The 27992-nt window shown below is 37.8% G+C and overlaps 2 protein-coding genes across 5 annotated transcripts; one reads left to right on the top strand and one right to left on the bottom strand.

The window, feature by feature from the left end:
- Positions 1–1652: 1652 nt before the first annotated feature.
- On the top strand, positions 1653–23579 carry LOC122864996 (sodium/hydrogen exchanger 3-like). Of its 3 annotated transcripts, XM_044172874.1 has the most exons (17): positions 1653–1687; positions 8429–8688; positions 15186–15488; positions 16572–16732; positions 17653–17731; positions 17899–18076; positions 18168–18388; positions 18496–18698; positions 18836–18925; positions 19013–19083; positions 19170–19299; positions 19402–19547; positions 19950–20073; positions 20646–20819; positions 21426–21480; positions 21586–21672; positions 22532–23579. In XM_044172874.1, exons 1-17 carry the CDS (start codon positions 1659–1661, stop codon positions 22819–22821), a joined length of 2601 nt encoding a protein of 866 aa, XP_044028809.1. In that variant the 5' UTR covers positions 1653–1658; the 3' UTR covers positions 22822–23579. The 3 variants fall into 3 exon arrangements, with proteins under 3 accessions (XP_044028809.1, XP_044028808.1, XP_044028810.1); XM_044172873.1 differs by lacking the exon at positions 1653–1687 and having other exon boundaries at positions 8168–8688; XM_044172875.1 differs by lacking the exons at positions 1653–1687; positions 8429–8688 and adding an exon at positions 12912–13461.
- On the bottom strand, positions 23382–27513 carry olah (oleoyl-ACP hydrolase). 2 transcript variants are annotated; one of them, XM_044172878.1, is made up of 7 exons: positions 27356–27513; positions 27050–27245; positions 26347–26485; positions 26105–26204; positions 25002–25171; positions 24800–24882; positions 23382–24362 (listed from the first exon to the last, which is right to left on the bottom strand). In XM_044172878.1, exons 2-7 carry the CDS (start codon positions 27177–27179, stop codon positions 24220–24222), a joined length of 765 nt encoding a protein of 254 aa, XP_044028813.1. In that variant the 5' UTR covers positions 27180–27245; positions 27356–27513; the 3' UTR covers positions 23382–24219. The 2 variants fall into 2 exon arrangements, with proteins under 2 accessions (XP_044028813.1, XP_044028812.1); XM_044172877.1 differs by having other exon boundaries at positions 27050–27180; positions 27356–27449.
- Between the last annotated feature and the right edge of the window lie 479 nt (positions 27514–27992).

Below are 27992 nucleotides of genomic sequence, written 5' to 3'. Positions count from 1 at the left end.
CTTGCAACACTCTGGGTATGAGTGAAGTTTTGGACTTGGACTTTAATGGTTGTACAACCACCCAGGTTTTTTTTCACCTAATAAAACAGAAGTATTAGCCTTCTTGAATTTAGTTGAGGAACACACAGGTGTTCATGAGAGTTATTTACAGCAGTATAACTCATGAGATATACAGAATGATACCTTTTTGAATAAAATACACAATATGGCAAAAAGTGCGTGGATGTCTTTGAGTTTAAGACTGTTACCTTGGGCTCTGTTGTAATTTTTATTGTGACTTTCTGACATCTGTTAAATGATGATTAACAGCCTGTCCATAACCGGTTTTCATGAAGCAGATCCTATACATTTACTACATTACTGCACAACCTGTCTATAGTTCATTTTTTATTCATGCATTTTTAAATAGGAATATATAGGAAATAGGAATATATTTTTTGCTCAACAGATCGAAGCAGCTCAGTCGGCCAAAATTAAAGGTGTTGCAGGCTCCACAAAGCCGAGCAAAGTCACTTCAGCTAGTTTAATTCTGTTTAAAGAAGGAGGGAGACCAATCACACACTTGTTTCATCATCACAAAGCCTGCAGCGTTTAAATAATTGCACACTCAAAGTCCTGCCGTTTGTCCCCACTTCATCGAATCTGAACGAAACTTGGCGTGTATATTCAGGAGATAGCGCAGAATGTCTCCAGTAATTTAATCCGGATTGCTCGAAGGCATCTTGAGTTATGATCACATATGTAATAGGCCACGACCACGTGCACCAATCAATATAAAACTTTGGATTTTGGTTAATACTTGCCCCCAGAGCATGCACAATTTGGTGAAATTCTGTCCGCCAGTTTTTGAGGTACACTTTTTTGGCATTTGTGGTGCCCCCTATTTGGACAAATTGTTAATCAGTTATGGTCATTTTCCTGCAAAGCCCTGCCCCTTGTGAATATATTTTGGTTGATGTTGGCCATGTTTTTCAACCGATCTTACTCATTTATAATAGAAATGTGTATCTAAGTCCTGCAATGCTGTACCCCAAATTTGGGGTTGATAGAGTCAAAAGTACATTTCACTTTACTGTTTTTCACATTATGCTAATTAGCAAAAATCCATCATGACGGACTTTAATGGTCCAAGAGGCTTTTTTGTAGATTACTGGACTGCGAGAAATTTTAAGTCAATCGGACTTACAGTGTGAGGGACGTGGCCTTTACAAAATTGGTCTTAATTACAGTGCCACCATCTAGCCGACTGCTCATATTTCTTGGAAAGCACTAGCACATCATTTCCATTTATTGGGCCAAGTTTCATGTTTCTTGCTCATTCTAGCTCATGGGAATTTGAGCCACTGTGGCAGGCAAATAATAATAAACTAGCACAAACTCAATAGGGTTCTACTGCCTTGTGGTTTGAACCCTAATAAATACATGTAAATAAGGGAAAAGATGTACAGCTCATGTTTTTTGCTATACATCTTACCATGTAGTAAGTAAAATAAAGCTCAAAGGGTCAATTCAGGTGTATCAATTTGATTTGCAGCCTAATGTGAGGCTAATACTTTTTACAATCTCTTTCTCAATCTATTTGCTCTCTTGTCTTTTTGAACAGCATCACAAGGGCAGGCTGAGGTTTTCCTCACAGGAAAGACATCATGAATGAATTGATGCTCAATATGCAGATGAAAATTCTGAGGTAAGTGATAATCTTATTGTTTAATATCGCTTTTATCTCCTTGAGACACCTATTTGGAGGTGGAGGATCTTGTTTTTGCAGAATCTATCAGGTGTTCTGCCTACTGGGTGTGGTTGGTTGCACATATACATTTTCTAAATTACTGCACAACCTGTCACTACTGTACACCAGTCTGCCACAGTATTATATTTTATATCATATTGTATATATATTATATTTTATTTCTATATTTTAACTTCTGCACTATTTTATGTCTTAGATTCTATTTTTTTTACTTGCATGATTTTCTTTTTTATACAATTTGTATGAACACTGTTAGAGGGAGCCTAAGAACAAAGAATTTCCTTGCCAACGACTGTTTCACTGTAATTCCTGTGTACATGACAAATAAAGAACCTGAATAGGAAAAAAAATCAATTAATCAATAATAATAATTAATCATTTGCTGGCCTAGAATTTGAATTTATCTAACAATAAGTTGAATAAATTCCCCAGCAATGCCAAATGCCAAATCTGAAGAAACCGTTGGGCATTCATAAAAGCTGTCTCTTGTTGTGTTTTGAGGTCAGGTGGCAACAACATTTCTAGCTATGTAGCATTAACCGTTAGCTTCAATGCTACTGCCACACACTACAGTGATCTTGGTTTAAATGTCACCAGACCTAAGTAAGGCTTTATTTCGGCACAACAACAAAAAAAAGCTAATTACATTGATGCAAAGTGCTAATACACCTGTGAGTTGTGAGGTGCAGCAGGTCTTTTGTCAGCCATGACAAAATGGGAGAGACTACACAGCTACCCTCATGGCCTACATACCCAGAAAAACTTGTGGTCCGAAGAAGTCCTTTGAAAGGAGTTGGACTGAATCAGAGCTTTTCTGTTCTAGTCTAGAGTCCCCTGGATGAGTGCCTCTGAGTTGAAACTGAATTTTGAGAAACTGAATTTGAAAACTGAATTCCGAACTCCAATGATATTGAAATAATACTCACAAGTTGAAAGCAATTTAATTTCAAACCATTAGATTCAATTTCAATCTGTGAAATACAATTTAAAATTTTGCATACAATATTCAGTTTGAACATTTCAAAATCAAAACTCAGATACTAAATTCAGATAATTTGAGGTAAGTGACTAATCTCACTTTTCTGAAAAAAGTATCTTTGAAACACCCAGCTGGAGGTGACCTTCTCACAATCTGTCAGGTGTTACATGATCTATTGGGTGTGGTGCTTACACTGAGCTTACAGTATCGGTGTCATTGTGGTCCCTTTCTGTGTAGGAAGTATTCTGGTTTGTTTACTTTTATGTTGCAGACAATCACTTGTTCTTCAGTTACAATAAACTACAGGGGTTATATAACTTCAATAATAACAGATTGGTGCACATATCAAAGGTCACCTCAGTGATCTTATGTTGGTTCAACATTTCTGTGTTACTTGATGTCCATGCAGGTTTCAGGTTTTCAGGTTTTATTTAACATCCTCTCCTCTGCAAATTGACACCATAAACAGACTGTGAGGCAGATGAACATGCAGTGATTTTCCCTAAACATCGACATTCAGTGGGAAAAATGAAGTTGTATTTGTTGTGCCAAGTTTCCGACTACTTAAGACCTCCTTGCTCCCTTCTGCCACAACTGTGTCATCTTTCACAAAATGCAGTTTAGGTCTAACCAGAAGTGCAATAAGTTAGTGCAGGATATAAAGTGTGTGCATAAATGCAGGATAGAGCAATATTATGAAAATATTTACAAGTGGTACTATGGACATTATATACAGATGGCATTACTATAAACAGAAGTATACTGATGGATATGTAGAATAATGAATTGGACTAGGCAGAACAGTAGTGCAATGAATATAAAGGAGTGCAATTTATGGAAATAGTTAACAGTGCAGTAGATGAGTTATTGCAGTATTCAGTACATAGTACTGGAGTGCAAATGATGCAGTATATGTATAAATAAATAGTCCAGTAGTGCAAATGAACATGTGGTACATGTAGCAAAAACAATATAACAGCATTTAAAGTTAAGGTATATGAGGGGACAGTGGAATCAGCGGAGGGCAGAGTTCAGTAGGAAGACAGCTCTGGGGAAAAAAGCTGTTTCTCAGTCTGCTGGTCCTTGTCCGGAGGCACCTGAGGCGCCTGTCTCTGGCGGAGTCCTAAAGAATGCTGCAGGCTCGACACAGACAGCGTTTCCTCTGGATGTCCTCAATGGCTGGAAGTGGAGTCCCTGTGATGTGCTGGGCAGTTTTCACCACCCGCTCCAGTGCCTTGCGCTCTGCAGCAGAGCAGTTCCCATACCAGACTGTGACACAGTTGGTTAGGATGCTCTCTACTGTGCAGCGATAGAAGTTCACCAGGATAGCTGAGGACAGTCGGTTCTTCTTCAGTGTCCTCAGGAAGAAGAGGCGCTGGTGAGCCTTCTTGACCAGGCAGGAGGTGTTGGTGGTCCAGGACAGGTTTTCCAAAATATGAGTCCCCAGGAACTTGAAGATGGAGACACGCTCAACAGCCATCCTGTTAATGTGGATGGGGTCATGTGTGCCTTCTCTCTCCTTCCTGAGAGGAGGCTCATTTTGATTTGTTGTAGAAAGCCCCAAGTTCATCCTCATCTCGTTCCATTTTGTCATGACAGAAAGTACTTTGCAGTCTCAAAAATGTGGCAGAGAATTAAAAAAACATAAATTTACTTATGTGGAGTGTTTGTGAGCATGCTTTGTATGATAAAAGAAAAAAAGCAGTCACTGGGCATTTATTGACTGTATTGAATGTATTAATAGACATAAGCATGTCAAATCAATCAATAAGATATTGGCAGGGACGATCACTAATCTAAATATAAACACTGAAAACTTGTTAATAATGAGGAAAGTTCCAGTTAGGTTTTATTTTCGCTGATGTTTCTTCCTCTCTGTGACTCAGCATTCTCTACTGTAAACGTTCCCATCACATAACATGCAAGTCAGTACTCTCATTGATAAGTTTTCATGGTCTGTATTTCAATCTGTAGAATGACATGCTGTATATAGTCTGGTGTGCAAGCTTTGTGTGGCACTGTGTGTTTCATGTGTACATACAACGACCGAGCTGCAGCCCTAACAGTATTATTAAGACACGACTATAACTGTAATAGACGGTGACGTCTTCAAATTGTTTGTTTTGTTGTTTTCCCATTTAATGAATTAATCATTTAGTTTATGAAATAGGTAAAATTGCCAGAGGTGTTAATGCTAACACACTAACATGCTAAACTAAGTCTTTGTTCAGCATGTTCAGCATGCTGATGTTAGCATTTAGCTCAAAGCGCCAGCCTCTGCTAGCATGGCTGTAGTATTGTTGCTTGATAAATGATCGAACAATTTATTATCGGATTTGTTCATAATTTTTTTGTCGGTTGTGTAATGGAATCGTTGACTAATCATAATTGCACTACGTTTAAACAGACTGATGTTGATTTATTGCATTTGTGACTCAATTAAATGTAATTCTGATGATATTACATAGAGGTCTAAAGGCTAACCCTTTTATTTATACCAAAACCCCCATGGTGTCCTGGTGCGAGTCTGATCTGGTTCCTTCCAACAAGTTTCCTGTTGATGCCCGAACTTAAAGGTCAAGTCACAGCCACAGGCACTTCTTTGTTGACTGCTGCCCTCACAGAGACCCTCTGATTACCACTGACCTCAGATACAGGTGTCTGATCTATCTTGGGTAGCAATCAATGTAGCCCGTTTACTCATAAACTGTCAACAGAGCTGCAAACAGCTCCCCTAAAGTCTGTGCTGGTGTCCCGGAAGAGAACACCAGCATGAAACTGACTGTGCAGGTTTCCGTGTGGATTTACATGTTAAGATGAGTCTAATTTTCTGCTTAATGCAGCTAAAAGTAACAGGATTTTGTTTGCGTCTTTGTAGTTCTTAGCATTTGTAGTATGTAGAATGTTTGCTCGCTTTTTTTGGTTATTGATATATCTCAAACACTTGTTTACAGATTTCAAGGAAATTTAGTGAAAAGTTAAGCCATGCGATAAGGAGAAAGTGATAACAGTATGTATGTATTTATAACAATGTTATTTTTTGTTATCTACGGCACTTATGAGGATACAAAAATCTGCGAAGTCACATCAAGATATGTAAGTTTGACATGTCTTATAGATCCAAAAAATATGTCAAACTGAAGAGAGCCAAATTAAGAATTCAGGTTATTCATTGTAAGGCTAATACATAAAGGGTCTAATTTCCTCATTAAACATCCCCAACACTCTTGGCCAACAAGTTACAAGGAAAATATGTACTTAAACACTCTCTTTTTGGTACATTTGTTCTTTGGGATTTTTGTAAAATACTGGATTTCTGGAAAGACCCTGATTGCACATTTCCTCAACATCCCAGATGTATGCCCTGACTTATCTGAGTGAGTGAGAATGAAAGTCTCCTGAGGTTCTGGGAGCTGATACGGCTGTTTAAATTTTAACAAAAGGGATTCTGCCCAGCAGGGAAGCAAACCTTGCCTCATGGAAACGAAACTGCATGTCAAAACTAAGGTTCATTTAAAAGTCTCTGTCACCTAAACACACATGCATACTGGCAATAAAGGCTCAACACAGTCACTGTTGTGCAATTTGGCGAGAGGAGGGGATGTTGGGTGTACAGGCGCGCCTTTCCAATAAGGGAGACAAATGAGTCAAACTGCCTTCCTGTCCTCACATCATTGGATAATTACTGTATACATTTATGTAAAACTCTGAGAAAGACATGCACACACAGTGATAGTCACAAACACACAAGGATACAGTGAGGGATAGAAGGGTCTGTTTTACTGAACAAAGCCACTTGGAGGAGGTGATAAAGTAAGATAAAGTATAATATTTCTTCTTCCAGAAAATCCTGGTTAAGGTGTAAGGTGTTAAGGTTTCAGAAGGCCATATGAAATACAAAATGTATTTGATAAAACATTTCTATTTCTCTTACAACCTGGATCTTATTTTTGTAGTTTTGCCCATCATTCCTATTGGTTAAAGTTTCATTGCTGTAATCTGGGGATATGGTTGCATTGCTAGACATGCTATACATTCTATTAGGGCAAACAACACAAACTATGCAACAATTATACAGTCTTAAAACAAGTTCAAACAAATTTTCTAGACTACTTACTTGAAAGTAAAAATACAGGTGAATTTACCTGAAATCTTGCACTACAAAATGACATTCATGCACAACTACAGCGAACATGAGAGGTCAGGTTTGAACCGGGAAGTAACTCTGCTAAAACTAATGTACATTTACAACAAACTGTTTGGATACTTGCTTTAATATATACCTTTATTGTCACTTCCAAATAAGTGATTTAGCAGTGGTTACCAATCTTTTTGGCTCCTGACCAGAAAGTAGAGCATTACAATAGTCCAGCCTACTAGTGATAAAAGTGTGCACAAGTTTCTCAGTATTGGCCTGGGAGAGAAACGGGCACAATATTTTTCAAGTGATAAAAGGCAGATGTGGTCAGTTTGTGTTGCCGGTCCACATGGACTCCATTACAAAGATGTGTTCAGCGGTCTTGTCATATACCCACAACTCTAAAATACTCCAGTTTGTGATGCAGACTTTCCATTAAAAATGTGTAATATCCAAGCCCAAGCTGAGATAACCTTAATGACATCATCAGGCTTATGTTTTCAGACTTTGGAAATAGCTCCTCCAGAGCCATGATGGACACTAAGACTGCAACTAATTGTTGATTATTATATACAATTATTATTATTGATTTATCTGCCAAATATTTTCTTGAATAACTGATTAATTGTTGGTCTAAAAAATGTCAAAAAATACAGAAAGTGCCCATCACAAATTCCTAAAGCCGAAGGTGTGGTCTTGAAATTGCTTGTTTTGCTCTAGTAACAATTTAAAACCCAAAGATATTCAGTTTACTATCACATAAGACAAAATCTTTACAACTGAGAAGCTGAAACTAAAGGATGTATGTCGATAGACTAATTGATTACTTCATTAATTGTTTCATTTCAATAATTATATCCCTAATGGACACTATACCACTGCTGAGTAGTACTCCTTATGACTAGTAAACTCAACTTGATGTGTGAAGAGTGGCCCTTCATCATGGCCAAAAATAAGAAAATAAAACAAATAATTTTTCAACCATCAAATGTAGAAACATACCACTAATATACTTCAACCAAGCTCTTAGGACAGGATTCCTTGAAATTTGTAAAAGGACTTCAATTCAAAGAAGGAATTTCTTCTAAAGTGAGGGTATTTTGCAATAAATTATGTGCGAGAAGTTTAACATCAGTGAAAACATTCTTATAAAGCATTCGCAGCCAATAAAGAAAGTACGAGAGCATCAAATCTTCTTCTGAGTAAAGTGGTCAAACTAGCTGGTCTGGGTACAAAGTGGGAGGAGACAGACTAGCATCAGGATGGGCTGAACCTCACCTGTTGTAAAAAGCTGTATCCCTGTCAGAGAGGAGAGCAGAAAGGGAGCCGCAGTGCTCAGGCCAGATAAAGATGTGGGTGTATGTAAGAACAAAATGAAAGATATCTGAGTGGGAAAGAGGAAACACAGAAAGGGAATGAGAGACTCGCACACAATCTGAGGTTGACCTGAGCACTTAAGTCAGCCTAAATCACAGTTAACTAAGAGTGGAGCAATTTTCCCAAACATGGCAGCCACTTGGCGATTTGCACTTTTTCTCTGTATGTTGCTGATGGTGTCCAGAAGCTCGAGCCTGGCCAACAAAGTCACACAGCGCAGCAGTGCGGTGAGCAGTGGTCAAGGGACCACCTCAAGCTCAGACTCGGGCACCAGCCACGGGACGGACTCAGGCCATAACACGAGCGGAGACACCGGAGAAGGTGGCGATGGTCATGGAGGAAAGCCCATCACCACTCTACCTATTGTGACCTGGAAGTGGGGACATGTATCCACCCCGTACCTGGTGGCTCTCTGGGTCCTGGTCAGCTGGCTTTGCAAACTCGGTGAGTCCTAACAAGTCTTGTCCATGGAGGGCTGATCTGACTCTAGCTACATCTAATACAGCTCAGTGCCCTAAAAACGATTATTTTAATAGTAAATACAATTTAGATTAGTATATTTTTGATAAACTTATTGTGGTAATTAGAGTTAACAATTGACTGATTAGGGTGTTTTGTCAGTGAGTAGAGTGCAAAATGAACACTTCAGAGGTAAGGGTGGTTGATAGCAGTTGTGGAGGAAGTACTGGTTAAGTAACTGGTTTAGTTAAGTAAAAGTATCAATACCACAGTGGACTTCAATACAAGTAAAAGTCATGGATTTATAATTTAACTTAAGCAAAAGTACAGAAATATTATCAGCAATATCTACTTAAGGATCAAAAGTTAAAGTAATGTGAAGAGTTGTTATATTATTATATATATAATATTACTGGATTTTAACTACTTTAATACAGTTGGGTAGTTTAATCTATAGCAATGCATCATATTTTATAAGCTGATCACACACTCTGTTACCAGTTTATTAGGTATACCTAGAGAAAACTAATGCAGTCCAAAACAACACTGCTGAAATAAATCCAACCTTCATGTTATGTTATAAGCAGTTTTTGAGGTGTTGATTGAACTTGATGCTCATTCTGGAAGCTGAGAGTTTGTGATGCTGTTGAATTGTATTGCATAACAATCTTTATGGAAATTCAATGAAGAAACCATTAATAGATAAAATAACCAGATGAGAGTATCTGGTTACATGTACTGAATTAAATCAGTGAATTAAATACCTGAAAAATCGAAGTACTTAATCACAGATATTAAAGGTGTAGCTGCCTTCATTGTATATATCGTCACATCGCCCAACCTCATTCCAAAGTTTAGGGATTGGTTGCAACTGGGTCTGTAAAATATCATCAATTCATGGTACTGTCAGGCAGTTTTGATAAAAGCTGTCACCCAGTATCACGTTACAAGATGTCTGTGTTTCAAATTCAGATGCTTTGATTGAACCGGACAAAATACGCTTCTGAATTGGACATAAATGGGGCCTAAAGAGATCTTGACCTAAGCCTACTTGTATTGTCCTGCAGTGATTACGGAACATGGTCATTAGCATTTCATGTATACACAACAAATGCAGCACTGTATGTGTATGTGTGCATATTTTCCGGTTGTGTACACCTCCAATTACATACATATGGGACTGTGGTTGTCTGTATATGATGCAGGAAATGACTGCGTGTAGTTACAGTAGATAGATCAGTTTTGGCTGAAAATGTTACAGCCGTGTTTGTACTGACAGTAACTTGCACAAGAGGTTATTAATGATAACAAAGAAATATGTTATGAATGGTTTTGGCAGATGTTTCTGCAGCTACTGACATTTGTCTTGAGTTGAGTTTTTGTGCAAAGAAATGCTTCCAAATTTTAGAGAAGTTAAATACTTTAAATTTGACTCAACATAGATTAAGTTTATTTAAAATCTAAAAACTGATTTGCAAGTATGGGTTTTTAACAATTTTCTTGAATTGGAAAGATTTTAAAACGACAGCTTATCTATCAAAATCGCCACATTCCCTCGAGGTAATTTATGGTTAATTAATTTACAGTTCACTCTTGAAATAGTTAAAACAAAAACATTAGAAAAAGCAAAGGTTGTGTAAAAGGCAAACATTTACACGAGGATTAGAGGACATCTCTAAAATGTTACCACTAAGTCTGCTATTTCATATAGGCAAATTTTATGGATATAGAGATAATAGGACAAATTTGTTTTGAATCTGGAAACCATTGGCATGTACTTTACTTTGTGTTATGAATTTCAATATGATTTAAGAATTGATGTTGTTGGTTTGTCAAACTTATTTTTAAAGTAACTGGAACAAATCGGTTACATAAAGTAATCGAAGTAAGTTATAAACCAAAACACAAACAATATGTGCACATTATAAATGTTGACATTATGCTTACTCATTGTAGTTCGCTGAAATGCAGTCTATTCCCTCTGCTCTAAGCTAACTGAAGGACAATTGACAATAAATGCAGGTTTACATATCTGTCATGGGCTGGAACGCTTCCTTTTCACCCGTCAGTCAGTGCATGAACGTAACTTCTCTGGTCTGACCTCACCTGGAAACATTTTGTATAATCAAAATGGAATTATTACACATTTCAGAAGTTTAGGTTAATTTCTTTTCAGTCCAGGGACACAGGGACATTTTTCACATGTACTGTCAGTGTCAGTGTCTCTGATCTTTTGACTCCCTACAGCTTGTCCCTCATAGAGTTACTCATTTGACATTTCTCAAAATGAATAGCGTTTGCTTTCACACTAAAGCGTTTGCTGGGTGAGGTCACAAATTACATTTCATAGAGCAAAAATAGATTTTTCACAGTAGCCTGACAAACAGTAACACTCCTTAACTGTAGCTACCGTACCTCCCAGTCTGAAAACAACCTTTGAGTGACCTCTCTTTTTCACCATGAAGTTGACCTCTCTCTGTAGCTGTTAAAAGTGTGCACATAGCTGTGGCCATTTTAGAATGATTGAAAGGTTTAAGTGAATGGCCAGCCACTGTTAGATACTGCAAGATATATTAGGTCATTAGTTAATAAGTTCACGCTTCAGTGTGCAGGCTGTGCAGCTAAATGTTCTTTAGGAATGATTTACAGCATTTAGAGTACATCAGAATCCATCAAGATGTCTATCAGATACAGTATAAAGCTGCTTTAATTTTTCAATAGACCAAACTTATTAATGGCTGTCAAATTATTTAACTGAATTAGTAATTATGCTGAATTATATTAACTCCACTGTGAAATGAATAACTTACCAAATACAATAAATGAATAAATTACCAAATAATACATTACACAATTAATTTCCATTTGAGCAATGTCAGATATTTTTGTCCCTTACATAAAGCTCTTAGTAGAGACATACTGGTTCACACAGTGAATCAACGATTATGGGAATAAGTACAGTATGTACAGGAGGATGCAGAGAGTCCATTTCACAGTTTCTCTATGGAGAGATGTTTGTGTTGTCAGCCATGCACAGACCTGAGTTTGCTTCCTTTTTAAAAACTGTAGTGGTCATTTAAAGGATAAGGCTGCAGTTATTCCATATTTTTCTTATAGTCAACAACTCATAAAACATTATTGGTTTTGGGCTTTTCCTGAGTCTATCTCTTAATACTTTCCAACTTCCCTACTCTGTCTGTGGAACTCATTGACCCATTGATTACTACTGAAGACATAAATCTTTAACAATGGCTTGGAAATATACAGTTTTTAAAAATGACTCAGTAATTTCCTAAAACAGCTGGGCAGTGTTAGCTTTTAGCAAACGTTACTCAAGCAAGAGTAAATGGTGAACTTTTTTGGGAACTATTTTCAGCTGCAGATTAACACACGTTTGCTGCATTGGACAACAATGGAGTTCTATAACCCATTAGAATAAAATATATCAGGCTTTTGCAACACAGGCAATACTTCTCAGTAGTTTCAGTTGTTGGTTTTGGTCTTTCCATTGGATTTGTTGACAATAAGAAAATCATAGAATCTGTACAATTTTCTATAAATTACGGATATTTAATTTTGTAGTTAGTGTAAGTTAATGTAAAAAATTTCAAAGGAATAGGCTGAATATTAACTGAATCATAGCTCCATTATATCATAGTAGTAGTTTATTTAGGGACATTCTAGAGGACAGCTTTCTCATTTCTCTCACGTCAAGTGACTGGGAGTCTTTAACCAGGATTGAGTAACGTCAGTGTCAATCATTAATAAGCACAAAGCTGTGAGATGAAGCAAGTGGAAATGTTCCTAAACACACACACAGGTATTCGTTCAACATCTATCAAATGACCTCTGCTCCATCACTTACTTCCTCACTCCCACACACACACACACACACACACACACACACACACACACACACACACACACACACACACACACACACACACAGAAAATGTGTCATGACAAACCTGAGAGGATGCGTTAGAGACCAGAAAGCACAAGTAAAGCAATGACTGGTGAATGTTTCAAATGTGACTGAATAACTGGAGACCTTTCTTGGACATCCGTTACTCCCCCTTTAATACTCCAAACCTAAACACACACACACACACACACGCACACACACACGCACACACAACCTTGGTCATAGAGGAGATACTGTCCATATAAAAGGCTGAGTCCAGGGTTCTGCACACTTCGCTGCTGACCGCAGACTGTGAGAGGAATGAAGATACAAAGTCACAGACTGAGATAGAAAGATAGAACACTAGAGGGAAAGAGGAGGAGATAGAGTAGTGAAAAGACAGTGATAGTAAACTAGTGAGACAGAGGAAGCAGAAACCCACAAAAAAAAGGAGGGATCCAAAGTGTGACACATTGTCTGTCAGTTTTCAGCCAGGCCTTGAACAGACAGTTTAAGACGAAGGACGTTTTTTGGAGTGTGGCCTCTCTTTTCATTCTATTTTTTAAATTCATCTGATCAAATGCAACACTGTGGATATGTACACTTCTGGCTGTTGGGGTCAGTGTTACTGATCTGCCTCATCTCAGGGGTCACAAGGGTGAATGGGGGCGTGGCGCTAACACATCAAGAATCCCACCTGAAGCCATCAGAGCCAAAATCGAACTTGAATCAGACTGAACCTGACCTTGGCTCCAGCATCATAGGAATACAGATCGTGACCTTTAAGTGGCACCATGTGAAGACCCCTTATCTAGTTGCATTATGGATATTGGTGGCTGGTTTGGCTAAATTGGGTATGTAACAAACATTTTAGGAAATAAAATGTGCTTGAAAGGTGTTTTAGACTGGAAATATGGACTACCAGTTACCAGTTAATACCAGTTTCTCATCTCATATGACTATTAGTCTTATGAGATGAGAAAAGAAGTTAAGAAGAGCCCAAATAGCAATGCGTCAGCTTGTTAAGAGTTATGTCACACGTAGTTTGGATGTTGCAGTCCGACAAATTCCTCTGTTCAAGAAGATAATGTTGAGCTATTTGTAACCCACCCAATGAAAAATAATTACAATGTTGTTATACACACTGGAAAACTCTTGTTAGGTCTATGTTAGAATACGCATTAAAAGTAGTTTTGTGAAAGGAGGGAAGATTCATTTATATTTGTTTATTTAAAGCCGCTGAACAATTACTTTTCAAGTGTTTCTTTATGACATTAAATATTCATGACTAAACAAGCAACAATTAAAGTTAAAGTCTGAAAAAAATATCCTTATAATTTATTCTCATAAAACTCAGCTGATCTGCTTCATCGGGACTGTGCGGGTGTGGTTTAATCAGATCTGACTGACAGTGCCTCCAACAAAACAACCACATAACTGTTGTCAGATTTTGATTCAAATATTGCTGAAATCTGATTGGTGCACAGAAATACCTGACATCACGTTTTTCCAACGATCTGCCCACTTAAAACCAGTGACAGCAAGAACAAAAACACAAATACAGAAATCTGTAATGTGAAATAACCAAAGTTGTTCTATCTTTGGCTGAAAACTGTATGTTCATCTAGGACCCCATTGCTAATAGTAAGAAGCTGATTGAGAAAATGGCCGTTCAGGGCCTTTAACCATGCACTGTGATGTGCCTCTAATATTGTAACAAACAGTGTCACTGGTTGCAGCAGTGATCAGTAGTCTGTGTTATCAGCACAGCATGCTGTTCCTGAGAACAGAAGAGTTTCTTCATGTTTGTAATGTATTAGAAATTCCACAGATTGTCAAGAGTTTTAGACCCTTTATAATCACTTCATTGTTTGATGTTTGATCTTATTGAATACTAAATACCGCAAAGCTTGTGTGCTAAAATAAGTGAAAAAAGATGCATCATATTTACAGTTTTACACTGATCTTCCACTTCTCTCTTAGCTTCTTCTCTTCCACTCTCATGTACAAATATAAACACAGTATTGAAATGTAACAGACCTTCATCCAAAGTTTCCTTAATTTAATCTTCAAGTACTTTTAAATGGAACATATCAGCACAACAAAAGTCTCGCGCTGTGGGCTCGACAGAGAAATCAACATTGGGTAATTGGGTCTATCCTAATGGTTCAGTAGGTTTGATTATTAAATAAGCTTTAGTGACACTTTGTCAGGCCATTAAGTCAAGTAACCTTAAGCAAAAGTCTGTCTTTAGTTACGTAGAGAGATTTTTAAACCTTAATACACACTTCCATGCTGGTTAATCCTATGCCCAGGATCGCACTTTCTCAGTTGAGTGCAACAGTTGATCATTTGCAAATTTTGCAACCTCACAAAGGGTTTTAGTTTTATGGTTTAAACTACAACCAAAATTGAATACAGACAGCCTTGTCCCAAATCTTAAGAAAATTCAGTTGTATTGGTTATTATGAAAATACACGTGCTGGTTCTTGTGTTGGAACCCACTAGAGAAAGTCTCACATTAAATCTTATTTGTTTTTGATCAATTTCAAGAAAAACTATCCTTCTCTTCTCTCAGTCATCGAGGCCAACCACCATGTGACCAATGTGATCCCAGAGAGCGCCCTACTCATCTGCTTTGGCTTCATTCTGGGTGGGATAGTTTGGGGTGCAGACAAGGTGCAAACCTTCAAGCTGAACCCAACAGTGTTCTTCTACTTCCTGTTGCCTCAAATCATCCTGGACACGGGCTACTCCATGCCAAACAAGCTCTTCTTCAGCAACATGGGGGCCATCCTGGTCTACGCCGTCATCGGGACCGTCTGGAACGCTGCCACCTTAGGGTTGTCGCTGTGGGGGTGTGACAAGGGAGGAGCCATGGGTAAGAGGGACTTTCACTTTAATTCACTTCAGGTGGCTGCCTGCCACTGATTTCTTTCTGTTATTTATTTCTAGTTGAAACTGGATATTTGTGGTGGGGTCTAAGATAGGAAGGGATTATTCAGAGTGACAATATAAACCAAACTGCACTCCTTCTCTGAGTCATAACTCACTCAAATCTGAACACACAGACATGATATGACACATATTTTTAGAGTCAGTGTGACTTTCATTTGCTGACAATATCGTTATCTCCATTGCGAATAAACGTCCATAAACCTACTTAGAAGTCATAGAAAAAAGGCACTCCTTTTTACTCCAGAACTTGACTGAGAATCATCACTTTTTGAAGTTTTCTTTAGTATCAAAGTCCAGTAATAGTTGTCTGTACATTAATGGGTACATTGCAAACAGGAAGTGCTAATGGCTAATTCGGCATACTTTAAAGGTCCAGTGTGTAACATTTAGGGGGAGCCATTGGCAGAAATGGAATATAATATAAGTAAGTTTTCATTAGTGTATAATCGCCTGAAAATAAGAATCATTGTGTTTTTGTTACCTTAGAATAAGCCGTTTTTATCTACAGAGGGAGCGGGTCTCCTTCCACGGAGACTGCCATGTTGCACTGCCATGTTTATACAGTAGCCCAGAACGGACAAACCAAACACTGGCTCTAGATAGGGCCATTTGTGAGTTTCAACAAATGTAGGCAAAAAAAAGGGTGCCCACAGTGTCAGGCTTTGAAAACCACTGCACTACGGTGACAAATACTTTTATTTGATAAGAGGGATTGGAGAGAGGTCTGAGACAGAGTTATACTAGTTATTACCATGATTGTCTGTATCAAACTGCATGGCATTCCATCCAATAGTTGTTGAGATATTAGTCTGGACTTTATCATCCATAGAGCCATGCTGCTGGTATGGCTATAGCGATTTAGAAGGGCCTGTCATAGGATTTTAAGGTAACTAGTGGATTGTAGGGTTGTTAAAGGGCTTGATTTCCTACAGGTTCTTTCAACTTCTTGCTCAGCTACATTAAATAAAAGCCTGATTTAGTGTATCTCCTGCCCTGCATGCTACAGGTGACCTGGAAATTGGTCTGCTGCAGTATCTTCTCTTTGGCAGTCTGATTGCTGCTGTGGACCCCGTAGCCGTTATCGCCGTGTTTGAGCAAGTCCACGTCAACGAGGTCCTCTTCATCTTGGTGTTTGGAGAGTCGCTGCTCAACGACGGTGTGACAGTGGTTCGTATGCTATGATGCTAGGCAACTGCTGTGCTTAACTTTTTGTTGATGTTACCTAAGAAGTGGAACAGTTGTGAGTTTGCTGAGACATCTATCATTGGAAAGTACACTTCCAAGACATGAAGTTTAAAGAATGCTAAGATTCTGCTCTTCAAAGTAAGGACCTTTACCTTGCCTGAACTTTGTCTTTCACTGGTCAATTAAAGTGCTTTTTGAGGTGGTTGTTCTAATAAGAAATATTGCTTCTATGTGTTATGAATCATGAAACTCTTACTCCACTCTAATGATTGCTGAAACTACACAGAGGAGTGAAAGGGAATAAAAAGGTGTTACTTTCAACTTTCTAAAAACAGTGTTTAAGACACTATGTCATCTCTGAGGCTTATTGAAAAAAGCATTGCACTGTTGTCACATCAAAACTTTGAAGCTCCAATTTTGGTGTTTGAACATCCCTTCATTTGTTGCAGGTGCTGTGTAACAATAATCTGCACCAAAATACGAAAAAATATCTGCACACTGCTCTTTCATTCCCAGTTCTTCTTTCATTCTACGTGGACATGACAATGTTTTGACCACATGGTCTTCATCATGTATAGATGAGGTGTGATGACACCTCACACATCATCTGTGAATTGGATAATCGACAATATACATGTGAGGACAATATTCCTAATTATTTAACTACTGGGAGCTGAAGAAACACTTTTCTAAAATGTGTTCAAGTGATGTGGAAGCCAGTTAAAAAACAAGATAATTTTTCTTAAGTTTGGAAACAAGAAGTCAAGTAAATTTATGTGCGTAGCCTAATGTCTAATACACAATCTCAATTTAGCCTAAAACACAGGAAACGATGAAGATCAGTCCAGTAATTATAGCATGTCTATATGTTATATCCATTTCTCTTTTTCTTCTTCTCCTAGGTGCTCTTCAATGTATTTGATGCGTTTGTGTCACTGGGAGGATCCAGAATTGATGCTGTGGAGATCATCAAAGGAATAAGTAAGAAGTGACATTTATTTACCTGCCTGGCTCAATAGACTCAACTGGGGGTTGGTTTCAGAGATGCTGTATGTATGCAGACATGTTTACATAGGGCTATTTTGGATAAAAGTGTTCAAACAGCATATAATCCAAGTTATACATATGTCCTCTTTCTCTCTCTCTAGTTTCCTTCTTTGTGGTGGCGTTTGGTGGTTCCCTCATGGGCTTTGTGTTTGGCCTGCTGGTCTCTCTTCTGACCAGATGCACTAAAAACATCCAGATCATCGAGGCAGGCTTCATCTTTGTCTTGGGCTACCTCTCCTACCTGACTGCTGAGATGCTCTCCCTCTCTTCCATCCTTTCGTGAGTACTCCATGAAAAACATCTCATTTGTTTTTATTATTAAAATCAAGCTTGTTCATACTAAGTTTATTTCTGTGTTTTTGTTCTGTAGGATCGTCTTCTGTGGTGTGTGCTGCCAGAAGTACATAAATGCAAACATGGACGAGAAGTCTGTCCTCACAGTCAGATATGTCATGAAGGTTTTAGCCAACGGATCAGAAACCATCATCTTCGTGTTCCTCGGCATCTCTGCCATTGATACGACAATCTGGGTGTGGAACACGGGCTTCATCCTCCTCACGCTCTTCTTCATCTTTGTGTATAGATTCATCGGTGAGATTTTGTCTTTTGCTGTCAGTTTTGAATGCAAACAGTACACTATCTGATGTCAGAGGTCACAAAACAGATTGTGTTTGTGTTTGTCTACATGTATACTACAGGCGTCTTTATTCTCACCTGGATGCTGAACAAGTACAGGCTGGTCCCCGTGGAGTTCATAGATCAGTTGATTATGAGCTACGGTGGCCTGCGAGGGGCTGTGGCATATGGTCTGGCTACTTTGCTGGATGAGAAAAAGATAAAGGAGAAGAATCTGATGATCTGCACTACTCTCATTGTAGTGTACTTCACTGTCATTCTTCAGGTAACCACTTTTCTGTCTTGTTACCAAGTTAAAATAGTTATTGGTACATTTTTTTTTTTTTTTTTGCAGCTTACTTACACAAAACACATAACAGCTTAATTTTGCTAAACCTTTGCTTGAATCTCTTTCTGTTGCAGGGAATAACGATGAAACCTCTGGTCACCTGGCTTAAAGTAAAGAGAGCTGCATTGGCTGAGCTCACACTCATAGAAAAAGTGCAGAACAAGGTAAAGCTCAAAATTAAACAACACCGAGAACCATAAACTACCGGGCTACAGTCCAACTATTACAGAATCTCTGTTTTTGTTGTTTAGGTGTTTGACCACATGCTTGTTGCCATAGAAGATATATCTGGACAAATAGGACATAACTACATGAGGGACAAGTATGTAAAGACATTTTTAATGATTTAACTCGTAAAATTTCTGAACTGTTTGAATGAAGCTACAATTTTCTTCTCTTGCTATAAAGGTGGAATAATTTTGAGGAGAAGTGGATGACGAGAATTTTGATGAAGCCGTCGGCGAGGAAGAACCTCAACCACGTCGTCAACGTCTTCCATCAGTTGAACCTCAAGGATGCTATGAGCTACGTGGCTGAGGTGAGGGTCATATGCTGCATACGTTTGTTGTTGTATATTCAAGTGTATTTTGTTCAAGTGGACATTAAAGGGAACAAACATGAAATGGTCTCCCTGTTGCAGGGTGAACGTAGAGGCTCTCTGGAGTTTATCCGCAATGAAACTGCATTTATCGACTTCAAGAAAAAGTTTGGTGACGAATTCTCAGAAATCATGCCTGACATCATGGCTGACATGTCAGACGATTACGCTGCAATGTCCCATATAAGGTGAATAAACACTTTTACCAGATGTACACCACAATCACAGAAAATACAAGCCAGTGTACAATCAGCTGGTGAAGAACTCTTTAAGAACAATTACTAAAAAGCTCTCCAATTCCTTTCATTATTTTCATTTAAGCTATGAATCTGAAGATGGACATATCTTTTCTGCTATTTTCATTGAACATCTACTTACATTAGATCTGCACAGACACTGGCCCCTGGTGACCACAAGCAGTCACAGCATTTTTCTTTCACACTTCCAAACAAACCAAACTAGTAGAAATGATCTTGCACTGACCATCTAGCTCCAATTCTTCACCATATTTTGTATGAGAAGCCTAAATTAGTGCCATACTTGAGTGTGATAAAGACATGAAGTAACTGGCATGACTTTTCCTGCTGTAGAAGAGACCCTGTGCCATCAGTGAGCCTGGAAATGCATGAACAGAACATGAAGGGTATGAGGGAAACAGAGGACATTAACACTCACCACCTGCTGCAGCAGCATCTGTACAAGGGCAGGAAACAGGTAAGCATTTTCAGTCACATCACTATATACACTACATTCATCACATGACAAGTGTACTACAGCAGTTTAGTATTACGCTTCCATATAGTTAAATGACAGATTTTTAAAAAGAAAAGTAAAATTGATGCAGCAGAGGCCAATATATTCAGATTTTTATTCCCTACTATGCCTCCATCCCCAGAAATGCTGTATTCTACATTTCCCATAATGCAACACAATAACAGCTTTCTTTGATGCCACCTGTAACCTAATCACCCCCTTCTTTCAAACCCTACATCCCCAGTTTGTAATGCAAGATAACCCATCATCATGGTTATTTTTTGAAACTTTAGAAGCCACAGAAGACATTATACACCTGTTTTCAGAGGTTGAGTAGTACTCCTCATGAGAGAAACTGAATTTTATGTGTAAAATTGGTGGAGTGTCCCTTTAAAAACAATGTCTGAAACTTGATAAACATTCTGGATGAGTAACAAGTTACAGACTTCTTGTCCTCTTTGTCTTATCAAAAACAAGTTCTCAAATTCTCATACTGACTCTTCCATTTTTGTTTCTGGTTTTCTGGTTTAAAGCACCGGCACAGGTACAGCCGGAGCCATTTCGATGTCAACCAGGATGAAAATGAGGTGCAGGAGATCTTCCAGAGGACCATGAGGAATCGCTTGGAGTCCTTTAAGTCTGCAAAGATGGGCATTGCTCCACCAAAGCCAATTACCAAGTACACAAAGAAAGACCAACAGCAAAAGGTCAGAGCCTCAGAATTCATTTTTATTAGACAGTATGACATACATAGAGTTTTACACAACAGCCAAAAGGATCCTGAACTTCAATACTTTTTTGGTAGCAACCAAAAGGTGTTCACAGCACTAAGTATCAAAAACTGCCAAGTAACGAAAGCTGTAATCAAATATCTGTCCAGATTTGTAATCTTGTAAACTTATTTTCTGATCAGATATAACCTGATTTAAATCATAATTTTGCTAATTTCATACTAATTTATTTAGACAGTTCTTGTGCGACTGATTGTTTACATAACTTTTTTTAGGACTTTGGTTTCTTTTATTAAAAGTTCTTGTGCGACTGATTGTTTACATAACTTTTTTTTTAGGACTTTGGTTTCTTTTATTAAATCAAAAAAAAGTTTTGCAGAGAAACATGATTATATTTATCAAAGTAAGGTATTAAAAAAGCATAATTTTGGTATTGTACCCACTCTGCACTAGTACCAAAAATTGCAAATAATACCCAGCCTTAATATTCAAAACATGCGTATTACGGCTTTGCTTTTCACATTTTGTAACTTAGTTTTAAGATGTAATTTACAAATATAATGACTACTCTATTTGCTGCAGATGCCAAATGGAAAATCAATGGACAAAACTAAAAGCTACCACTCTGGTGATGAAGGTTTGTATTTCAGTTTAAAAAAATATACATAATAATATATATAATAGTCCAAGTAGTTAATGAAAAAGTACTTTTTTGAAAAACATTTTCTCTTTTTTTCTCTAGATTTTGAGTTCTCAGAAGGAGACAGCACCTTTGGCTATGAGGCATCAGGCAGTTCATTCCACACGAGGGTCACCTACAGAGCAGGAGGTAAAAGTCCACCATCTTGTCCACTTATCTTTAACCACTGGTGGAAGAAGTATTCAGATCCTTTACTTAAGTAAAAGTACCAGTACAACATTCCAGAAATACTCCATTATAAATAAAAGCCCTTCATTCAAGTATTATCAGAAAAATGTACAAAAGTATCTAAATTAAAAGTACTGGTTCTGGAGTAAAATGTCCCCTGTGACTGATATTATATTTGACATTATTAGATTGTTAATACTGATGCATCAATGTGTAAAAAGCATTTTACTGTTGTAGCTAGTTTTTTACTTTATATACAGTTAGGTATTTTAGTCTAGTGGTTCCAAACCTGGGGGTCGGGCCCCTCCAAGAAGAAAAAACAAAGTTCTGCTACACAAATTTGTATTCATTTTTTGGACTTTTCTCTAAGCTTTGCTGTTTTTGTGAAACACTGAATAATTTTACCTCTTTGGGTTTCAAACTTTAAATGAAACCATTTGAGAAGTTTAGAGGGGAAATCAGCTAAAAACTCAAAAGCATTTGAAAAGTGACAAGGGGCCCCAACTAGACACTGTTTTTAGTAAGGCACAAGCCAAAAAGGTTGGTAACCACCGGTTTAATCTTTAAAATGTATTATATTTAACGTAAAATCTTAATCTGAAAAGTAAATAGCTGTCAGATAAAAGTGAAGCAAAAGTATAATATTTGCCTCTGAATTATAGTGGAGTAGAAGTATAAAATAGCAGAAAATGGAAATACTCAATTAAGTACCTCAGAATTCTAAGTACCGTACTTAAATAACTATACTTAATTACTTTCCACCAATGTCTTTAACCCTTAAACCCTGTCAGCACTAATTCAGTTTCTTTCTTTCATCCAGCTGGAATTGAGAATCCAGCCTTCATACCGGACATGGACCCCACGGCACAGGGTCAGATCCCTCCGTGGCTGGCGGAGGCCGAGCTCGACAGCAGCATGGTGGCTCCTTCTCAGCGAGCCCAGGTGAGGCTGCCGTGGACGCCCAGCAACCTGCGCCGCCTGGCTCCTCTTCGCATCAGCGCTCACTCCACCGACTCCTTCATGCTGGCCGACACTCCTGACACGCAGGAATGGGACAACGAGCAGCTGCCGCCACCTCCACCACCTCACAGTGACGGAGGCCAAATGTAGCAGCGTCCCTCCCCTCCCTCATCTCCCTCGAACCTGGTTGCCAAAGACACAGAACCCAACCTCAGACTTTTCTACTCTCAAAATATTGACTAGGGAATGTTTTATTTTCCGTGCCATTGTTTAATCTAATTCCAGAGTTTCTAGACAAAACATTCACAATCACATAACCTTTGTGCTCTTGAGGCAGTTTCTTGTGTTGCTCTAACTTCACCCTTCACTAAGCAAAATGAAGCTGCACATAAAGTGACAGATCCTGTATGCACAGTGGCGTGTTATTTATGTTGAGCATTGTCCTATTTCCTCCTCATAGTAAACCAGTCAAACATTGCAAATCAGTCCCTGAGAAGTATCTCATCCATGAATGTGATCCAGAAACCTTTTTCAAGAACTATTTACGAATTGTGTTATTTATAAAGATAATAAACTTGATTAGTGTTGCAAAAATAATTCCTCTATAATCTGAATATAACATTTTTGTGTGTTTTCTCATTTATCTCAGAACAGTACTTGAAGTTGAATATTGAATTTGAAGAATAAGACCACTGTAAAAATGTCACATGTATGATAAAGACATATATTTATTCACAAATTAAGTTTGGTATTGTGTGGACATTTCCATCATCTCAAACCTGTGCACAAGCGAACAGTTACATATATTTTATGTACCTCCGACAAAGAACACTTTGGCTGACTGGGCATGGTTTTGAACTGTATGCATTTAAAAGATGGATTTAGAAATAAAAATGAAGAAAAAAGTCTCTGTGGAGTCAGTTACACCGTGCATTAAGTGAAATAATTAGTAATTTCATCAATTATTAGAGAAAATTAATCCACAGCTACTTTGATAATTGATTAATCATTGATTAATTAATTTATCAAGAAAAAAATGCCAAACGCTGTTTTTTTACTGCTTTTCTGTTTTTACATTATCGTAGAATAAACAGCTATGGGGGTTGGAGTATTGTCTGGACAAAACAAGCACATTTAACTGGACTGCAGATGAAAACTGATGTTAATTAATGAGTGATGTACTTAATACATAAAAGCAAGGTAAATAAAAATACGTCACCTTCAGCAGTCATGGCCATTTTTCACTATCTTCTGACTATTTTCTATTTAGTAAACTAACCTATTAACTGATTCAAAATCTTAAAATAATCATCAGATTAAACAATAATAAAAATAATTGTTAGTTGCAGCCCTAATATTGATAGATGTGGGGCCAATCAAATTGTATTGACTCTTTAATATCCACTCGACACTTGTTCAATTAAATTTGTCACACAATATGTTACACTTCTGAAATGCATAAAGAATTAATTTCCATCACAATAAATTAGTACAAAAACATTTAAGTCATTAGCTACAATATACAGTGATTGTACTGTACATATTTCATTATAAATAATCCATTTCGGATGTTTCCAGGTGTTTCGTGACGTAGTCTAATAGAATCTTTTCATTTCCAGAATCCTTCAGGTAAAAATGAGATCCGTCAAGCATCCTGACGGTGAAATCTCCTGATGTGATGTCTTTCCAAGCTGTTGATAAAATACATGCATATAATTAATTAATTAAAAACAGGGACACATTCTTTCATTTCATGTCATTCTTTCATTCACTGTCATCAGCACACACACAGGGCACGTACAGCACTGTACTAACATACATTTATACTTTATGTGAGCACCTACAGACACTGCCTATTGTCTGATATGCATTTTGGAGCAATATTAGCTTTTTCCAGAGGAGTTTGTGTCTTTCTGTGGGGCACTTTCTGATGTGCACTGTATGTATTTGGCACTAAATCAATAATCTTTCAAATCCTATGCAGTCCATGTAAACAAACTGCCAACTTGTATATCTAAAATTAATTTGCCTAGACCAAATATTCCATGATTTCTGATACTGAGCATCCAGAAACCTACCTAGGCCCTGTGTATTAAAGGGTGGAGTGAGTAATAATCAGAGGACTGACCTTGTAAGTCATGAGAAATGTCCTCCTTTCCGTCAAAACATGTGACTGGGCAGGAGAGGAATGGATTGTCTGGCTTGTTACACCTGCGGGAAAGTCAGCAACTCCAATTCACTACAAACATTCATTCTGAAATTCTTCACTAATTATTTAAAATGAATGTGTTAAGTGCAGATTAAATAAAGCAACAGAGTTGTCAGCCCACTTGTAGTTCTCCACAATGTGCAGGTCGGCCTTCAGGGCAGGAAGGAAGAGCTTCAGGACTTCAGGGTTTGCCAGCAGCTCAGGGGGAGTTCCTCCAATCGAAATCAACCACTTGAGAAACTCGTCATCAGATAAGTCGCTTCTCTTTGGGGCTTTGATGCGTATCTCTGACTAAAAGACAACACATTAATGGTATATTATCAACACCAAACCCTTGTCTTCTATTAAAGAGTCTAAAGTGTTCAGTTGTTACTCTGTATATATAGAAGGAACCAGATGTTTTGGTCCATAGACCTTCATCAGTTAAGATTAGAATCGAAACCAGTTCCTTCTGAATAATAAGTGAAGAACAGCGTGCAGGATACTTCCTTCTCAGTTTACAGGCTTTTTTGGTCATATGCACCTGTCATTAAAGACTGTATGGTGTCGTCTATTTATCAACATCTTTGAAGATTTTCCTCCACACATTATCAAAGATATTTAATGAAGACATTGTATAAACTACCTGCGACCCTGAACAGGAGAAGTGGTTTAGAAAATGGAATGGATGCATGTTGAATCAGGATTTTGTGCGATCGATTAAATTTATTAAACTTTGTTCTTTTTCTTCAGGCGGTGTTGTACTAAACTGGACTGACTGACTTACCTCACTGAATAATTAGCAAAATTCTCTCAATCAGGCAAATTTGCAGCCTCGCAATGCTGGTTTAATTACTTTGTCGTGAATAAATAACCATTTTAACCTAAATGTTTTTATTTGCAGAGCATTATAAAGAATATCATTGTCATTTTGAACCATAGCAAACTTTAAAACTAAAGCCATGGAAATTAAAATATTATGGTGGTTAAGATTTGATACTGTCTATGTTAATTACAAGCCTTCATTATTATGGTGCCATTATCTGCAATCCATTATAATCAATTAGACAGTTCTACAAAGGAACAAACATGTCTACAGGCTTTTAAATATAAACTGAAATCTGGACATTAGTACACTTAATCAGTGTTGTGTTAGTGCAGACTGTTTTTATTATTTTATCCCTTGGGTGCATACTGAGTGGATAATCCTGGCGAAGTACAGCTAAATGTAATAAATAAACTCACATAAGGTGCAGAAGCACCAGACAGGAAGATGTGAACTGGTTCGAGGCTGTGCAGTCTCTTCAGAGCGTCTGCCACGGCGAAACTCGTGAAGGCACCAAAACTAAAACAGATCAGGATAGTGCGACCGTTAACGGAAAAGAAGTTGTCAGTGGTGGAATAAAAACTAAACAAAAAAAAGTGAGAAAAGGAGAGAAGTGAGGTGTGTTGTCATGACAGATATGAAACCTCTAATGTTACCATACCTGTGGCCAAATAGAGCAAACGGCTTCTCTTTCAGCACCGGTAACAGCACACCAATAACCTCGTTCACAATCTGCTGCATGTTCTGAAAGAACGGCTCTTTGGCGCGACTCTCTCTGCCCGGAAGTTTGACAGCAAACACTGAAAGTGACAGAAAACGTGTTAAAAACATTTCAAGTAGAAATTTAATCATACAGTAACATGTGTAGACTTTGTTTTCACAGTACAAGAATATCATTTTTAAGTTCAAGTTCCAGTTCCAATAATTCCTTTTTTAGCTGATTTTTACTGTAGATAAAAGACATTAGTAATATTTACAAACATCTGAGGAAGTGTGAATATAGCGCAAACAGTTTAGATTAACAGTGCAAAGTGCAGCACTTCCTCGTGCGACCCTGCTCGCACCGTGAGATCCTCTGACAGGGGCCTTTTATGTGCTCCAGACTCTCGGCTGCTCTGGAACACCCTGCCCGAGGAAATACGTCAGGCTGAGTCAGTGGCTTCTTTTAAATCTAAGTGTATAATGTACTTTTATCGCACGTTTGTTTAATATTTTTATTCTATTAGTGCTGTGTTTTATTTGTTTTTATGTTATGTTTTATGTGTTCTTTGTTTGCTATGTGATTTGTAACTTTGTTTTGATAAGTGCTATATAAATAAAGATATTATTATTATTATTTATACAGCATCTTCCAGGCGTGTTACCTTCTATGGAGCTGTTTAGGAGGTTTCCCCAGCGTGCATAGTGTATGGACCCTCCACCTGCCCAGGGGAAGCAGATCAGCCGGGCCACAGCATCTGGCTTTTTCTTGAAACAGTTGATCACCTTTTCCATTCTAATTTAACATAAGGGCGAAGATCCAAGACTGATTCACATCTGCTGGGACTGTAGTTTATACTTCTGTTTAACAAGAGATCACACATGCAATACTGTTGTTACACCACCAAAACAATTCACCTTAAAGCAAAGGTGATTTAAAACATTTAGGGGGAATTATAAAAAAATGTTACCTGTTTGTTGCTGGCAGCTCCATCAACTTCTGCCAGGAAAACAGTGTTAATTCCTCTTGCTAAAGTGTAGCATTTCCTGGTTATTTTCTTCTACGGTTTATGCATGGAGCTGGTGTAAAATTATATGGATTCTGGCGACATCTACAGCATGGAGTGTGTATGTCCATGAAAAATGCTCACAATTGAACAATTAATTTATTAGTTCATGTCATAATTTTGTAGAATGTTACTTATAATTACTGAAAGGATAGGATAGGATATAAACTTTCAATACCTGAAATACAAGCAATTAATTCAAAACATGACGTAAATAGTTGAGAAAAAAGTTTCTCGGAAGTGATGTTGTTTTCTGCAGTTGGTATTTCCTGATGGGTTTCCCTCGGTGGTGGAGGAGGAGGGAGTAGCAGCTTCGTCAAGTTAGACAAAATTAAACGGGGGTAATACCGGAAAATCCTGCATTCAAACTTGCATTCAAGTAAAGGCCTTCAGAGGGAGACAATTATCAGAGATATGTATTTAAAGTATCAAAAGTAAGTAATCATTATGCATTATGGACCTTTACTAGAAGTTTACATTGTTATTTATATCATATTATTTTATTGTTATAATGCATCAACTTGTAAGCAGCATTTTAATG

The sequence above is a fragment of the Siniperca chuatsi genome, linkage group LG17, assembly GCF_020085105.1.
Source record: "Siniperca chuatsi isolate FFG_IHB_CAS linkage group LG17, ASM2008510v1, whole genome shotgun sequence".
In the NCBI taxonomy this organism is placed as follows: domain Eukaryota; kingdom Metazoa; phylum Chordata; class Actinopteri; order Centrarchiformes; family Sinipercidae; genus Siniperca; species Siniperca chuatsi.
Note: the sequence above shows the minus strand (reverse complement) of the source record. Positions and strands in the feature narration are given on the sequence as shown.